This window comes from Molossus molossus, unplaced genomic scaffold (assembly GCF_014108415.1).
Source record: "Molossus molossus isolate mMolMol1 unplaced genomic scaffold, mMolMol1.p scaffold_m16_p_6, whole genome shotgun sequence".
Taxonomy (NCBI): Eukaryota; Metazoa; Chordata; class Mammalia; order Chiroptera; family Molossidae; genus Molossus; species Molossus molossus.
In genome coordinates this window covers 15,035,668-15,051,545 of record NW_023425399.1, presented here as the reverse complement: position 1 = coordinate 15,051,545, position 15,878 = coordinate 15,035,668, and the positions used below count along the sequence as shown (strand labels likewise).

At 54.7% G+C, this 15,878-nt stretch overlaps 1 protein-coding gene across 2 annotated transcripts in view; it reads right to left on the bottom strand.

The window, feature by feature from the left end:
• Positions 1-11,910: 11,910 nt before the first annotated feature.
• CHD6 (chromodomain helicase DNA binding protein 6) overlaps positions 11,911-15,878 on the bottom strand; it is a 146,208-nt gene continuing 142,240 nt past the window's right edge. Inside the window, exons 36-37 of one of the 2 annotated variants that reach the window (XM_036246022.1) lie at positions 13,619-14,542; positions 11,912-13,032 (exon numbers count right to left, since the gene is read on the bottom strand). In XM_036246022.1, coding sequence (XP_036101915.1) covers positions 13,649-14,542 — 894 coding nt within the window. In that variant the 3' untranslated portion in view covers positions 11,912-13,032; positions 13,619-13,648. Of the gene's footprint in view, positions 14,543-15,878 lie in introns of both variants that reach the window. The other variant, XM_036246023.1, reaches the window with a different exon arrangement.

Genomic DNA, 15,878 nt, shown 5'->3' with positions numbered 1-15,878 from the left:
GTCAGGGCACGTGCCCGGGGTTGTGGGCCTGATCCCCAGTGGGGGCATGCAGGAGGCGGCCAGTCGATGTTCTCTCTCATCGATGTTTCTCTCTCTCTCCTTCCCTCTCGCTTCCTCTCTCTCTAAAATCAGTAAAGAAAAAAAAGAGGAGGAATGAATTTTGAACAAAATAAACAAATAAGTACAGAAATGATGGATTACCTACCAAATGGGACTGGACAACCAGCTAAGAATTTGGAAAAAATAAAGTCAGATTCCTTATCCCATAATAACCTCAGATGACATAAAGATTTCAACGAAAGAATCCTGAAACGTGCCCTGGCTGGATGGCTTCAGTTGTTGGAGCATTCTCCCGTAAGCCAAAAAGGTTGTGGGTTCGATTCCCAGTCAGGGCACATACCTCGGTAGTGGGTTTGACCCCTGGATGGAGCATATACAGGAGGCAGCCGATCAATGTTTCTCTCTCACACTGATGTTTCTCTCTCTCTCCACTCCTCTCTAAAATCAATAAATGTGTCCTCGAGTGAGGATAAAAAAAAAAGAATCCTGAAATGTATACAATTTTAGGACAGGCAACAATTCTCTCAGAAGCCCTCAAATGAACAGACTGATAGTTTTGATAACAATAATACACAAGGCTCCTTCTTATCATCAAAACAAAATAAAATAAAGGTCAAACAGAAAAAAAAAAAAAGACAGATAAGAGACCTATCTAACCAAGAATCAAGAATTTCAAAATATAAAGAGCTTTCACAAAAGTTCCTGCCCCTAATTTCTTTTCTAAGCCAAGAATGGAGGGAATTGGACCACAGTGAGCCCTGAGTTTCCTAGCCAGGCTGAGGCTGGGGGAGGGGCCTTCCAGAGGGTTCAGAATGGGAGCCGAGAGCCCAAGAGCTCAGTGGGGCAGCTCCAGGGCCAGGGCTGGGTGCCCTCCATGTGGCAGGGGTTCCCCAGTCTCCTTGGCATCCACAACCTCCTCTGGTGCCAGCGTCTCCAGCCCAGCCTGACGCACGCCCCTCCAGGCACATCTAACATTTTCCCATTCCTTCACACACACCAGTCATTTCCCATTTCCGTGACTTTTGCAAACGCTGGTCTCTCTGTCTGGCTCACTCTCTCTTCTCTTTACCAGAAAAAGATCCAACTGCTCCCTCAAGGCTCAGCTCCTATGTCCCTGTTCTGCCAAACCATCTTTGATGCACTGAGCCCACCAAGGACTCCCCCTCAGGCTGTCGCGGTGCCTGTCCATCATTCCACCACCCAACTGCTTTCTTGGTGCCCCTGCCAATAGGAACCTCTCTAGGCAGGGGCCTCTGTGGGCTCCCCTCCCCCACTCCAGGCCTGGCCCGGGCAGGAGTTCAACCAATTCTGCATGGACAAATGAATCGTGCCGTGGTTGACAGAGCAGGGCACTTAAAATGACACCCCCGCCCCACAACACGCTTGGCTGGCTGAGTTTCAGGGTCAATCAAGTTATTTCTTAGAACCATACAATTTCATTAACTATTGGACACAGGTTACTTGACTAGTGGGTAGTTTTGAGAAATACACTAAAAGAGGTGCTCAGCCTGGCTGGTGTGGCTCAGTGGTTGAGTGTCGACCCGTGCACCAAGAGGTCACCAGTTCAATTCCTGGTCAGGGCACATGCCCAGGTTGTGGGCCCAATACCCAGTGGGGGGCATGCAGGAGGCAACCAATCGATGTTCTTTCTCATCAATGTTTCTATCTTTCTCTCCTTCTCCCTAGAAATCAGTAGAGGAAAAAACAATTTAAAAGAGAGGTGCTCAGTCACAGTCACACTGAGGGGCAGTGGGTGGCAGTGCAGTTGGACTAGGAGAGCGTGGGTGAGCATGATCATCGTGGCCCACACCGGGCTCTGTGCCAACACAGCCCTGCCTCAGTCACCACCCTCTCCAGGGCCTCGACAGTGACATTCCGGGTTTTGTGGTGACACGAAGAAGGAAGTGATGTGCCTGTAGAATGACTGGAGCTCTTGGGGCAGATGAGGGGGAATGTGCAACCCCCCCAACTGCAATCAGGACGTGAGCCCACAGGGCAGGGGTTTTGTCTCTGTTTGTCCTTGAATGTCCAGTGTCTGGTGCACAGTAGGCCTTCAGGGCATGTTTGTCCACTGAATGACGGGACTGAGTCTGGGCACAGCGTCTGGAGAAGGGGCTCCCCGGGTGGAACAGTCCTGAGTTAGAGAACGGGGTGTTCTCACTGGACAGTCGGCCTGCGGAGGACCCAGCTGGAGGGAGCAGAGGCCTTGGGGGAGGGGGGAGGCACAGGTGCCTCCAGAATGTGAGGCGGCGGCTCAGAGGGCACCTGTGGGGCTCAGGCAGGGCCCACAGGTGCAGGAAGAGGGAAAAGGAAGGAGGGAGCCACGGAGCAGCAGCGGACAGCCTGGGTTGTGCCCCGCCCCGGACAGCGGGCTGCTCCAGCGGCGGCCCAGAGGGATGCGCACACGGAAGGCCGCCGTGGGCTCAGTGAGGAGGGTGTGCCTCCCGGCGCTGGGCGCCGTGTAACAGGTCGGATTTAAGGCTCAAGTAGGTCAAGTCTGTCCTCAGCCGCCCAGCTCTGAGGACAGAGCCGGGACTCAGTCTCACATCTGTCCAGTTCCAGAGCCAGGCCTTCTTTCACTCTGCTGACAAGAGGGGGGTCACGGGCACGGGACGGGCGCGGTGCTGGGGCCAGGGCCGGCTCAGTCTGGGTCAGTGCAGCACCAGGGCTGGGGGTCAGTCTGGGGACCAGCCCAGGGCCAGGGATCAGAGTGGCCGGGGCTGGAAAACACTGGCCTTCTGGGCTCCGTGTAGCCAGCCAGGAGACACTGTCCCGGGAGCCCTCACTCCCTCGCCCCTAGCTCTGGCCTCGCCTGACCCTCCTCCCTGGGGTGAGGAACTGGCCTGGCCTTGTCCTGGAGGAGGCTGCAGCTGCTCCCCAGCCCTGGTCCCAGCAGACAAAGGCGCTTTCTTTCCCAGCACAAGGTCTCGATTGCATGTTTCCCTGGATCCAAAAACTCCTATGAAGGAAGTGGTTACCCTCCCAGGGCGTGTGTGCATGTGTGTGTGCACGTGTGTGTGCATGTGCACACGCACTCGCAGGCAGCTGGGTCGGCAGGGCAGTCAAGTCCTCTCCCTGCCTTCTGGGTCTGGCCCTGCATTCCTCAGTCTGCATCCTTTGTATGTCTTTGGGTGTGTGTGCATGTGTCTCAGTGGGCCTGTATGTGTGAGCATGTCTGCAGCTGCATGTGTGACTGCATAGGTATATGCATGTACCTGTGCCTATCTCTGTGTACACCAGCACACGCCTGCACCTTTGCACACCTATGTATCTGTGTAACTACCTCTGTTCCCAGGTGCTCTACGGTGTGTATGTTTCGTGTGTGTGTCTACACGAGACACCGGGTACAGGCCCCACCTCTGCTGTCTCTGGCCCTGCCTCCCCACCCTCCCCACCCCTGGCTGCGGCTCTGCAGTGTGCGAGGCCTCCTACAGTGTCCCTTTCTTCTCGCGCTCCACCCCCGCCTCTGCATTTGTCTGGGAACAACCTGGCCCCTTCAGCTCTGGGAGGAAGACAGGTTTGTACAGCTTGGCTTGGCCCATATACTTTCCAAAAGTTCCCTGGCTCCCGGCCGAACTCTTTGCGAAAAGGCTCGTGGGGAACAGTCTAACAGGAAGGTGGGGACCCTGTCGAGGGGGCTCAGGACCCCCGTTCCAAGCCCCAAGATGAAATGGGGGCCTCAGTCGGTGAAGCCTCATCAGGGAGGGGCTGTGTCCCGAGGCTGAGCTCAGCCTGAGGGCCCTCCATCCCGAGGAGGGGACACAGCATCTCAGGGCGTCGTGCCCCCGGGGCGGAGCTGGGAGCACTGAGCACCAAGGTGAGGCCCAGAGAGGTGCCTCAGGCCATTCAGGGAGCGGAGCCTCTTCGGGGCACCCTGCGGCCCTTGGCCCTGGTGGCCCGCCCGCCTGTGGATGGCTCTGGGGCTGCCGGGCCAGGGGCTACCACCAGTGTCACAGCCTCACAGGGCTCCGAGGCCTGGCCGCGCCGGCTCTGGGCCTGCACGGAGCCCGAAGCCTCCAGACTCCAAGCCAGGAAGTCAGTGTTTGGGCCGCGCCGATGTCACGGGCCGGGTTCGTCCAGCACCTACCTGGCTTGGGCTGTGGGGCCCTCCAGCTGGTTTCTCCCAGCTCCCCAGACCAAAAGCTCAGGGGTGCGGGCTTTCCACACTGCTCTCCCCCCACTGATATCTGGGGCTCCACTCCTGATAGCGCGGGGGTCTTGCAGGTGTCCTGGGTGTAGGAAGGAGGGACATGCGATGGGGTAAGATCTGACCCCAAGTGAAGCTCCGGGCACAGGTGGCAGCCACTCGCGCTGGCCTGTCCACAGGACCTGGGAGCTGCTGCGGACGCAGGAGCCACGGCCACGTGGGAGGGCAGGCCCGTGGGCACAGTGGGTGCTGGCGTGGAACAGCACGTGCCCAGGAGGCGGCTCCTTCCAACCCCTCCTGGCCTCCTCCAATGGCCCCTCTCCTCTTCCCTCCAGACTCCTTTTCCAGCCGGGGAGGGACGGTACCGGGAAGCTTTGCTCTTACCTGTCGCGCGTGTCCAGGCCCGGGGCTACCTTTGAAGCTCAAAAGCCAGGCAGAAAATCTTGCTTTTCCTTTTTCAGTGCCTGCTGTCCGAGAGAAACGAGCCTGGACCGGCTGACGGCCGCACACAGGGCAGCGTGGAACCGCAGGTACCAGAACCAACCGAACCCCGACCCGCCAGGCCAGGCTCTCGGCACACCGCACCCCCACAGTGACTCGCAAGGGGTGCCACCCGGATGTCTGTTCAATCTCTGACCGCCTGCACCTTACAGAGGCTGGTGGCTGGGCTGGCCGTGGACTGTGGCCCCTGCCCCGTAGGCCTGCTGGGGTGCTGGGTGCTATCGGAAGGGACTCCCAACCCTTGCGCCCCACCCACCCCAGTCCAGGGGATGCTATGATCTCTAGGTGATCAGTAGAGGAAGTGGCTGCAGGGGCTGAGCCAGCAGTAGCACACCCGCACCAGGAGCACCTGCACTGGGCTCTGTCCCTTACACACACCTGATCCTGATGGGGAGTCAACAAGGGGCTTGCGTGACAACAGGAGGGTCTTCCCACTGTGGGCTCCAGGGGCTGGGGCTGGGGTTCTCCTCGGGCCCCTATAATCCACCTGACAGGTCTGCATGCCCCCCCCCCCCGAAGGCATTCACCCCAGGCTTGGCAGCCCCTCCGGCTGGCCTGGAAAGTTTGGGATCTGTGAATGGAAAAGCCTGGGTCAGAGCTGGAGTGGGGATGGGGATGGAAGGGGTGTGGGTGGGAGCGGAGTCTTGAGTTTTCCTGGCCTGAGCCAGGAAGAAGGGCTGAATACCTCGGCAGTCCCGAGTCACTGCCCGCCCTGCTCAGCCGGACCTGCTCAGCCGGGCCGGACCGGACCGGACCGGACCGTCAGATCCTGCTCGCCTCGCCCCATTCACACCTGCGGAGGGGAGGGGCCGCAGGTGTGATCCTTCACACTTTGGAAGTCCCCAAGGATTCTCAGGGAGCCCAAATGTGCTGGGGACAGAGGAGAGCGAGGCCCAAGCGTCATCCTGAGGGGGTGGCACAACAGATTAGACTAAGGTTGTTGGCAAGTGCCCAGCTTTGCCCCATGTGGGACTGCAACACATTTCGGGGTACCCTCTCCTGGGGTGCAGTGCTCGCCCTTCTGGGGGCCGCCAGCGGCCAGCACTGCACTGACCTGAACTCCAGAGTCTCCTCGTGCTCTGCTGAACATCCCGGTGGGGGACGGGACAGTCCGCACCCCAGGATGCATCGGGATTCTGTAGTCCCGTGTCACCTGCCGACGGTACCAGGAGCCCGCCGTGGCCCAGGCTCTCCAATTACTCAAGTAGCAAATGTGCGCTCTGTGCACCAGCTCCAACCTGCAGACAGATCTCTGCCGGCTCGGAGGAGTTTTTGAGAATTTGAATTTATTGCATACATTTAAAAATCGGGGGATTTTACATAAATATCTGACTTTCCACCCTCTGTTGGGAAAAAAACCAGGGAGTCAGGCAATACAGGGCCCACATGTGGCATCAGTTGGCTGTAGCTGGTCACAGCTGTCCCTTTTAGTCAGGGCAAGAGGTTTCCGGTTCCCAAAGTGCCACCACTCCTTTGTGCCTTAAATCTGGCCCACGCCCTCAGGCATGCCGCCTGCCTCACCTGGCAGGTGTGTGAGTTAACAAACACTGCTACATATTGAGAAAAGGGCCCCTGAGCCACGGAGGTGTGCCCCATTTCTTAGTTCCCTGTGGGCACAGCCATTCAGGCAGGGACAAAGGCCCACAGCTCTCCACTTTGCCCGTCGCCATAAAAAACACCCAGGGCTGTTCTCTTCACCCAATAGTCGTTGCGAAAGGGGACGGAGGGAAGTCTGGCTTGACTTGTCCTTGGTAAACCCTTGGCACAGTCCTTTAAAAACCATTCCTGCTGCCCTGGCCAGTTTGGCTCAGCCGTCAGAACGTCAGCCTGTGGACTGAAGGGTCGTGGGTTCGCTTCCCGGTCAAGGGCATGTACCTTGGTTGCAGGTTCCCAGCCCCGGTCGGGGTTGTGCGGGAGGCAGCCAATTGATGTGTCCCTCTCACATGGATGTTTCTCTCTCTCTCTCTCCGTCCCTCCCTCCCACTCTATCTAAAAAATTAATGGAAAGTATCCTCAGGTGAGGATTAGCCAAAAAGATAGAAACAAATCATTCCCACACTTTCACCCACAAATTTACTCAGTGTAGTTAGGTGGATGGCCCATCTTCCCTCCTCGAAAACGGCTCTTCCTCCGCCACTGCTCGGAGACGTGGGACGTTCTCCTGCGCCGTCACCGCTCCCCTGGCCCGTGCGGAGCCCACCGGACCTCTTCGCTGCCCCTGCAGCTCCAAGCCTGCCCACTGCTCCCCTCCCTCACCCTGAACCGGATGTGGTGTGAGCAGGGCAGGGCAGAGTAGCTCCACTTTCCCTCCAAAGTGAAAGGATGCCTTGGGGTGTGGGGGGCACGCCCCAAGTCCAGGGCTCCTTTCAAGTCTGTCTTACCCTAAAAGCAGATGTCACTCTTATATACTAGTGTACGATTCTTATGTCTACAAAACCATGTTTGAGTTAATATAAAAGTGTTTCAGCCCGGCTGGTGTGGCTCAGTGGTTGAGTTCGACACACGCACCAAGAGGTCACGGTTCGATTCCTGGTCAGGGCACATGCCCAGGTTGTGGGCCCGATCGCCAGTGGGGGGCATGCAGGAGGCGGCCAATCCATGTTCTCTGTCATCGATGTTTTTTTTTTCTCTCTCTCCCTCTCTCTTCTTCATTCTACCAAATCAATAAAGTAAAAAAAAAAAAAAAATGTTTTGGCCCGGCTGGTGTGACTCAGTGTGCACCGAGAGGTCACCAGTTCGATTCCTGGTCAGGGCACGTGCCCGGGTTGCAGGCTTGATCCCCAGTAGGGGGTGTGCAGGAGGCGGCCCATCGATATTTCTCTCTCTCCCTCTCCCTTCCTCTCTAAAAAAATGTTTTAAATAACTTGTTTTTGCACTGACTCTGTGACTGACATCGATGCTGTAAGACAGGGGTTGGCTAACTTCCTGTGAACACAGACAGTGAACACTCGGCCTTGCAGGCCACGCGGCTCTGGGGACGCGCCGACCTGCTGGGGAGTGGAAGCAGCCACGCCGCACACAGCAACACGCGTGGCTGTGCTCTGGCGCAGCTCTGCTCACGGCCTCGGACATTCGAATCTGGCACGACATTCACGTGTCGTGAAATCTTTTGATTTTTCCATTCTTTAAAAACGTGAAGGCCATCCTTGGCTTGCGGGCCGCCCTGGGATGGGCAGCGGGCGTGCTTTGCCCACGCCACCCTAGGAGGATAGCGCCGGGCCTGAGCTTTGAGGATCAGACCCACCTCGGAATTTTTGTTCTAACTGTGCCACTGAAGTCAGGTGACAACCGACCTGAGCCTCATCCTCACCTGGAGAACGTGCTCTGGGATAAGCTCAAGCCTGCAAGGGCCTGGCAGTGCGCGGCAGAGGCCACCAGGAGGCAGTGCTGGGTCCCCGTTAGAGCCACGCTGGGTGGGGCCGGTCTCGGCCAGGGCCTGGTGCTGCCTCCTCCCCAGCAGCTCCCGCAGCACCCAGTACAGTAGGAGGGCAACCCACGAACACCCTAGGGCCGGAGGTGAGCCATCTCCACGCCAGAAGGCTTGATCGAAGCTCTCCCAGTTGGGATTCTGGCCCCGTTTCTGGGTCACGACTCGAACCTTCTGGTGGAAATTCGGCTCTGGCCTCTGGAGGTGACCCAGTCAGGGAGGCTCGTTCACATCTCTGCAATTTGCTTCTCTTTTCAGCCCCCGAGGCTTTCTCCCCGTCCCCTAAACCTCTGTCCACCTTCTGAGACTGGATGCTGCTTCTCTTGGACGGGGCTGGCGAGTCCGGACACCGGAACATCCCTAGGCTCACTCCGCGGGATGGCACCTTCTCCCCGGGCCGCAGGGCCGGAAGGGCCCCTCTCCCCTGGCTCATCAGCCCATGGCTGCTCTTTGATGAAGGTGCACCTTAGCGGGGCAGCTGGCCCCAGGCCTCAGACTGGATGCCTGTCCCGACTCCTCTATTGGTCAGTTTATGCCTCCGAAATCGGTCTCCCTAGGTACCCAAGTCCCAGCTCCACCACTTACAGCTGGGTGCCTGGGAAAGTGATTTAGCCTCTTTGGGCCTCAGTTCTCTCATCTGTAAAATGGGAATAACCTCACTGAGTAATTGTGGGGACTAGGAGCATGGCCGTAGCGACTCGGGACAAGCCCCACGCGAAGAGTTGCCTAGCAAATGTCATCACATTATAAAGGTTACCAGAGAAAACGTCCGAATGTATAAATTTAAATTCCAGAGACAAAGTTTTTTGTTTGTTTGTTTGAGTAAAATTATGTACCAAATATTGCAGTTTTACTTATACCAAGAAAATTCATTTATGTAAAATTCAAGTTTAACGAGGTGTCTGTCTGCCCCAAACCTGGCAACTGCACACATCCGGGGCCCCCCTGCTCCACCAGCCCCCGCGTCCTGTCGGTCCGGCCAACGGGCTGGTGTGGAAGGCCCTCTGCTGTGTGCAGGGCTGTGGGTCAGAATCAGGCCGGAAGGCGTGTTCCCGTGTCCGGGCCTGGGCTGGGGCTGGGGGCGAGATCTTGCTCACCCTTCACTCTCTTACTAGAACACTGGTTTGATGACCTCATCTTTTCAGGGTTCTACTCAAAAGGAGTCAAGATACACAAATCAAATATATCAAACACAATTTTAAGCACCTGACAGTGATCATTTCAACCAACCCCACAACAACCCTATGGGTCCCGGTAATGATTACCCCGTCCTAGAGAGGGGGAAGCGGAGGCCCGCGGACGGTGGGGATGGTGCCCCACCGGCCCTTCCCTCCTGCCCGCTCCCTTCCTCCGGTGGCCCAGGCCTGGGCTGGGGCTCAGCCGGCGTTCAGGGGACACGGCCGGCTTCCGGCACCGCCATCAGGCCTTCGTTTCGAAACTGATCTGATGAGCACCCTCTTCGTAGGAGCCGAACCTCATGGACCCATCCTGTCTTCCCCCACAGACACTGCCAAGTTCGGGAAACGGGCCCGTCCAAGGACCTGCCCTGGTGCTCCGCCACCTCAGCGCCGGCCTCGAGAGCCGAGGGGCCAGTCACCGGGCTGGGCGGAGCCCTCCACCGCTGACCTGAGTCCTGTGACGTGCAGACCAAACGAACAGCAGTTCTTGCAAGAAACCTCTTTAAGAAATTTGGTGTAAATGAATCAGGCATCAGGTTTTCCAGAGGGTGTGACCCAACTGCTCCGTTTTTCCCAGTGCCAATTTTTTTTTCGTGTAATTTGGTCGGATTTGGCTTGAGATCGAGGGGTCCCAGGCTGCTATCACAAAGGCTAAAGTGTCCCAACCTTGGGCCAGTGGACAGTGGGGTCCAGCCCAGCTCTGCAGCCTTCTGTTGGCTCTCATTAGGCAGAGCGGACGCCAGCGTCCCTCTACCCAGCAACCGAGAAGCCGCGAGGACAAGTGAGGTCGCTATGGCTCACACACACACAAACCACTAAACCGCTGGCCCCACGGGCTGGGTGCCCTGTGCCTCTGCCCTTGGCCAAGGAGGGAGCTACTAGGCAAGCCCTGAGGTCACAAAAGAAAACAAGACTCTGTCCTACTTATTCTGCGTAAATTATTCCTCACCCTGCTGGTGTGGCTGTGGGTTGAGCACCATCCTGTACACCGAAAGGTTTTGGGTTTGATCCCTGGTTGGGGTACGTGTGTGTGGGGGGCAACTGAAATGTTTCTCTCACATCAACGCTTCTCTCTCTCAATTTAACAAACATATCCTTGGGCGAGGATTAAAAGTGATTCCTCTACCCAGGAGAGCTCTCCTCGACTCATGATCTACAAAGCCTACAATACATCCTTACTTTAAAAATGGTAGCAGGGTCCTGACGGGTGTGTCTCAGTGGTTGGAGTGTCAGCCTGTGCACTGAAGGGTTGTGGGTTCAATTTGTGGCCCCAGCTGGGATGTGTACAGGAGGCAACTGATCCATGTGTCTCACATTGATGTTTTTTTTCCTCTCTCTTCCCCTTCCTCCTTTCCACTTTCTAAAAAAAAAAAATCAATGGAAAAAAATATCCTCAGGTGAGGATTAACAAAAAAAGTAAAATAATTAAATAAAAAATGGCAGCAGGACCGTAAGGCCTTACAAAACGATGCCCTCCTGTCTTCCGGGCTATTCACCCACCACTGGGGCTCAGGAGGCCAGCAAGGGGGCGGGGCCGTCTCCTGCCTCGTGGGGCTTCGGCACTCCCCACTGCCTCGTGGACGACCTCCGACCCGGCCTTTCCGGGGCCTGAGAAGCGATGCGCCCCCAAACTAAGGACTGTCAAGTCCCAAACAAGCCTTAGCAACTTCGGCTCCCGAGGCATCCCCGTCGGCTGGACCTGCTCCAGCCCACGGGGCTGCTCCCTGAAGCGGCGTCGCCCACTCAGGCCCGAGCCGCGGAGCTGCGCTGCCCCTTCCCCGGCGTGTTCTAACCAGGTGCTCTGGTGCGTCCAGACAGGTGGCGCAGCCCTCGGGAGGACGGTCACGGGCCCCCAGCAGGGGCACTGAGGAGAGCAGGGACGTGTTAAGTGCCCTCCAGCGAGACACCCAGTGCCGCTGAAGTCCTCACGTACACATTTGACTTTTCAACTTTTTTTTTTTAAATCCAGGATCAAGACCACAGACAATTTATTATGTAAGACACGGGGTGCGGAACGATCCAGGGGACTTATGGCTGTGGGCGACATGGAATTTGATGGAGAGGCTCAAGTTGGCTGAAGAAAGTTTAAATTTGGCTTTTGCTCTTGATAACGTCAAAATAATCATAAGAAGCGCTTATGCCTTACAGAGAAAAGAATCCACAAAGTGTCATTTTCATTTTGCAAACAGGGACAGAACAGCAGTCAAATATAAGCCTGAACACCCAGAGTTAACATACAGGTTCGATAAGCTGTAACAAGGGATCGAGCATGCTGGTGGGTTTAAATCAAATCCACAGTGAACCCTGTGACCTCCTGGAGGTTCTGCGTGGAACCTGGAGAAAGCAGCTTTTCCATACAAAACGACGATGACGACAAAGAAATCCAGGCTCTGCTGGAGTCTATAATACTCATTTGCAGTAAGGCTTTCAAGATACATGAATTTTTATAGCATTTGTATTTTAAGGATTTAGGGCAAATACATTTTTTTTTTCTACTTGATAAAAAGAAAATTAGTACTTAAAAGGTTCAAAAATATATTGATTGAGTGATTTTTTTTTTTTTTACATAAATAAATTATATTGATTTTCAGGATTTAACAGCTGAAAAAACCCTTTCTGCTTCCACTGGAGGCAAAACTGAACGAAATGTTAGTTAAATAGAGAGAGCAGCATTTCTAAGAAATCTGTTGTCAGCATCATAGACCATCTATGCTACAAAGATGTCATTAAATAGGATCTGTTCAATTACTGGATTCTTTCTTCTAATGGGACCAGTTATAGATTTTCTGACTCATAGCTCTGATTCACAAAACTGGGACTCCACTTTTTGAAAATACATATGATTGATTCTTTTTCGGTCGAGATTTAACAGACTTCTTTGAGATGCTCATTTTAACATTTACATAATTTATAATCCCAAATGTATAAAAGACAATGACAAAAGCATCATAAATAAATAATGCAAACTGAAATAGTTATGTCAAACTTTTGGACCTTGTGATAAATTATCAAAACGGTAACAGAAAAAGTAAAAAATACAGTAAATTGTGACAACAAAAAAGTGGAACTGGTACTAGTAACACTTCCAAGATTTCCACCGGTCCTGCGCCGCCCTGTGGCCCGGGACTGAACCGCGAACGCATTTCCAGTCTGGGTGTGGACCGCCCGTCGAGAGCAAGGTCGTGGGGGAGGGACGCGCGTGGGAAGGCCAAAGGAAGGGGCTCAGGTGCTGCTCGGGCAGGAGGAAGGAAAAACCGTGTTAATCTGCAAGTCTTGACTAACTTGATTTGGAATCTGGATCCCACTGTAAAATATGAAACCGAATAGAGAAAAAAATGGAGCAAAATAAAACGTTTCACAGTCGTATTACAAAAGGTGGTACACACACGTTTTGACAACCTCAAATAACTGACACAAGGACCTAGGCGAGTGTAAAGTGTTGAGTGACTCTTTCCTCGCAGGCTCCAGAGAGAGCCTGCTGCGCGGGGAGCGAAAGCACACAGGCCCCCGCCGGCGGCGGAGCTGCTCGGGCGGGGGCGGGTGCCAGCCATGTGCTTGTGAGCAGCGTGCACTCCACACGGGCGTCCCTCGCCCACCTGTCGCCAGCAACAGCTGAAGGTGTGTGAGGCGTCCTCGTACTGAGAATCATCCTGTAACCTGGGAGAGAGCATACGTATATAAAATAATGCCTAGTCAGTCCTTCTTCTTACTGCAGGCATCTGAAAAACCATAAAGGGGAAAGTTAATTTACTACCAGTAAGGTTTTTGTTTTACAAAGAAATGAATATATGCATTTTCGATCATTAGTTATATACGTCTGTCTATACTACTCGCTTAGTAATCATGATAAAATAGGGACGTATTTTTAACTAAAACATGTGCACCAGCACTCCCTGCTCCTGTGCTTTTGGTTCCCCATTACACTCCTCCCATTCCACGCAGCTCCCGGGAAAGAGCTGCTCCGTCTGTTCTCCGGCCCTTCATTGGTAAATCCCTAGACAGTTTTCTGATGCCGTTTTTCCTCCTCAAATAAGCGGGAAACTTGGAAGAGAAGGGGCAGGACGTGTCACCAAGGACTGCATTAACCACGACTGCTGGAATGACGACTGGGCAGGAGCGAGAATCTGTGCCTCCTAGACTAGGTCGACAACACGTATCTAACGAAGTGGCAAACCCTGCGACTACGAACGCCTGTCACCAGTCCTCAGACAGGAAATCAGGTGGGCAAATATTACTATGGAAACACAGGTTCTTATGAAGGTGAAGGGAGGGAAGTAACAAACCTTAATGGGATAAGAAACTTACAAGTCACATAATTTCTCAAATGAAAAAGTTCTAATTGGTGTCACTGTTGGAGTCTTTGAGGCCCCCGCCCCCGGCCTGTGCCGCGTGTTCTCTATCTGAGGGTACAGGTGCCCTGGATTCGGGGCAGTTCTGATGGTCGCCCGGCTCCCTGTCCAACCCGGGAGCAGGCTCGGGGGTGGGGTTCGGGGTGTCCCCTTTCGTTTTCTTCTTCTTCCTCTTCTGGCTCTCCAGCCCCACGTCCGCGTGTCGGGCCGGGTGCATGGCTGGCAGAGCCATGCCCATGCCGGGGGAGAGGAACATGGACGGGTAAATGAGTCCGGGAGACACCCCTGGGATGAGAAACGGGTTAAAAGCCACAGGACTACTTGTAGTTATTGCAGGTTCGGACTGATCGGAATATGGACTCGGACCAGGCTTGTCTTCAGCCAAAGTGTCCGTTGTCACATCATGGCGGCCCGGCTTGTCTTCGGCAGTCTGTTCGGTCACGGATGTGCCGCTTTTCGTTGTGCTTGACAGAGGCGCCGGAGCAGTCGAAGTGCAGGTAGTTGCCATGGGGGCATTGAGGAGCCCCCCAACCCCAAACATCTGGGGCACGGCGGCCATTCCCGGCAGCATCATGGGCAGCATGCTCAGGGTGCTTTTGACCTCTTCGCCTGTGGGCATTGTGGCGAAGCCGGCCGGGAATCCCACCAGCCCCGTGAGGGGGATGCCCGGCATGTTTCTCATGTTCTGAAGTCCCACCAGGTCCATCCCAGCAATCAGTCCGTTCATGAACAGCGGCCCCATTCCGGAGGGAGAGTCCGCCGCGAGGGTGGGAGCTTTCAGCAGCTCGCTCCGGGGTCGCCGCCCCCTCCTGCGGGGGCCTGCATCTCGAAGCACAGGCTCAGTCAGGGTGTGACTGAACTTGTTTTCTGGGATAAGCCCCTAAAACAGGACAGAGAAACACAAGATGCTGAAGGCTGCTGGGTGCACGGGCCATCCTGCCGCCGCCCGGAGTCGGCCAGCTGCCCCGAAGGTGCTCTCCCGAGGCCAAGCACCTGTCTCCGCCAAGCAGCGCCTGCGGCAGGCCCCGTGCAGAAGCTGCCCGAGTGCAGGGAGCTGGCGAACCATATAAAGACGCCCAGGTTTCAGTCAAGACTCTTAAAAACATTTTACTGAGGTATAACTGACATAATATTATATTAGTTTTGGTTGTACAACATAAAAACCATATGGAATGTTTCAGGAATTTACGTGTCATTCTTTTTGGTTTTTTAAAAATTTTAAATATGTTTTTATTGGTTCCAAAGAGAGGAAGGGAGAGGGAGAGAGAGAGATACACCAGTGCAAGAGAGAAACACTGATTGGCTGCCTCCTACATGCCCCCTACTGGGGATCGAGTCTGCAACCCGGACACTGCCCCTCACCCTGCTCCCTGCCCCTAACTGGGAATCAAACTGGTGACATTTTGGTGCGTGGGACACTCAACCGAGCCACACCATCCAGGGCTGAGCCTCCTTCTTGCACAGGGGCCATGCTAATCTCCTCGGAAGTGTTCCGCTTTTAGTATATGTGCTGCCAAAGTGAGCAGTTGAGATTCTTGTGGCTGCGATTCCTTGACCAGCTGCCAACATTCACCTTCCTCGTGACACAGGAAGGTTTTCAGCCACAAAGCAGAGCAGGTAAGATTTTGGAGCAACAGACCTGACTTGCCACCTGACTCGGGCCAAGTCAGTTTAGTTAAGGTCAGAATTCTGGCAATGACACCTATCTTGCAGGGTTACTGAAAGTGAAGTGCTTAATGCATTACCTGACCCAAAGGAAGAAGTCTTGCTAAGGGGACACTATTAGTTGTGTGTGCCCCCCTCCCCTCTGGGTCAAGAGCTCCTGGAAGGCACTGGCTCCAACATGCCCACCTATTTGCTGAGCAAATGAAAACATTAAGCATTGCTGGGGAAATGCATCGAAACAGTGACGTTCTGGTTTCCCTTCAGGGTGACAATCTCCTTTCCTCTGTTCAGAGGTTTATTATCTAGTTTTCTTACTGAGTGGAGAGCACCAGAATTAAGCACCTCTGTTCCACGTGAACTGTGACTGTGCCTGGGACTTACAGCTATGCCTGCACACAAGTCACCTGGCACCACACATCTGGATGACTTAGCTACAGAGTCACAGAGAATCTACTGCCCTAATGTATCAGGGAGCGACAGCAGACGGGCAGAAAGCGCCTGCCTGGGAGTGGGCTTGCTGTAGCAGGAACCTGCTCGAGAACCTGCTCTCC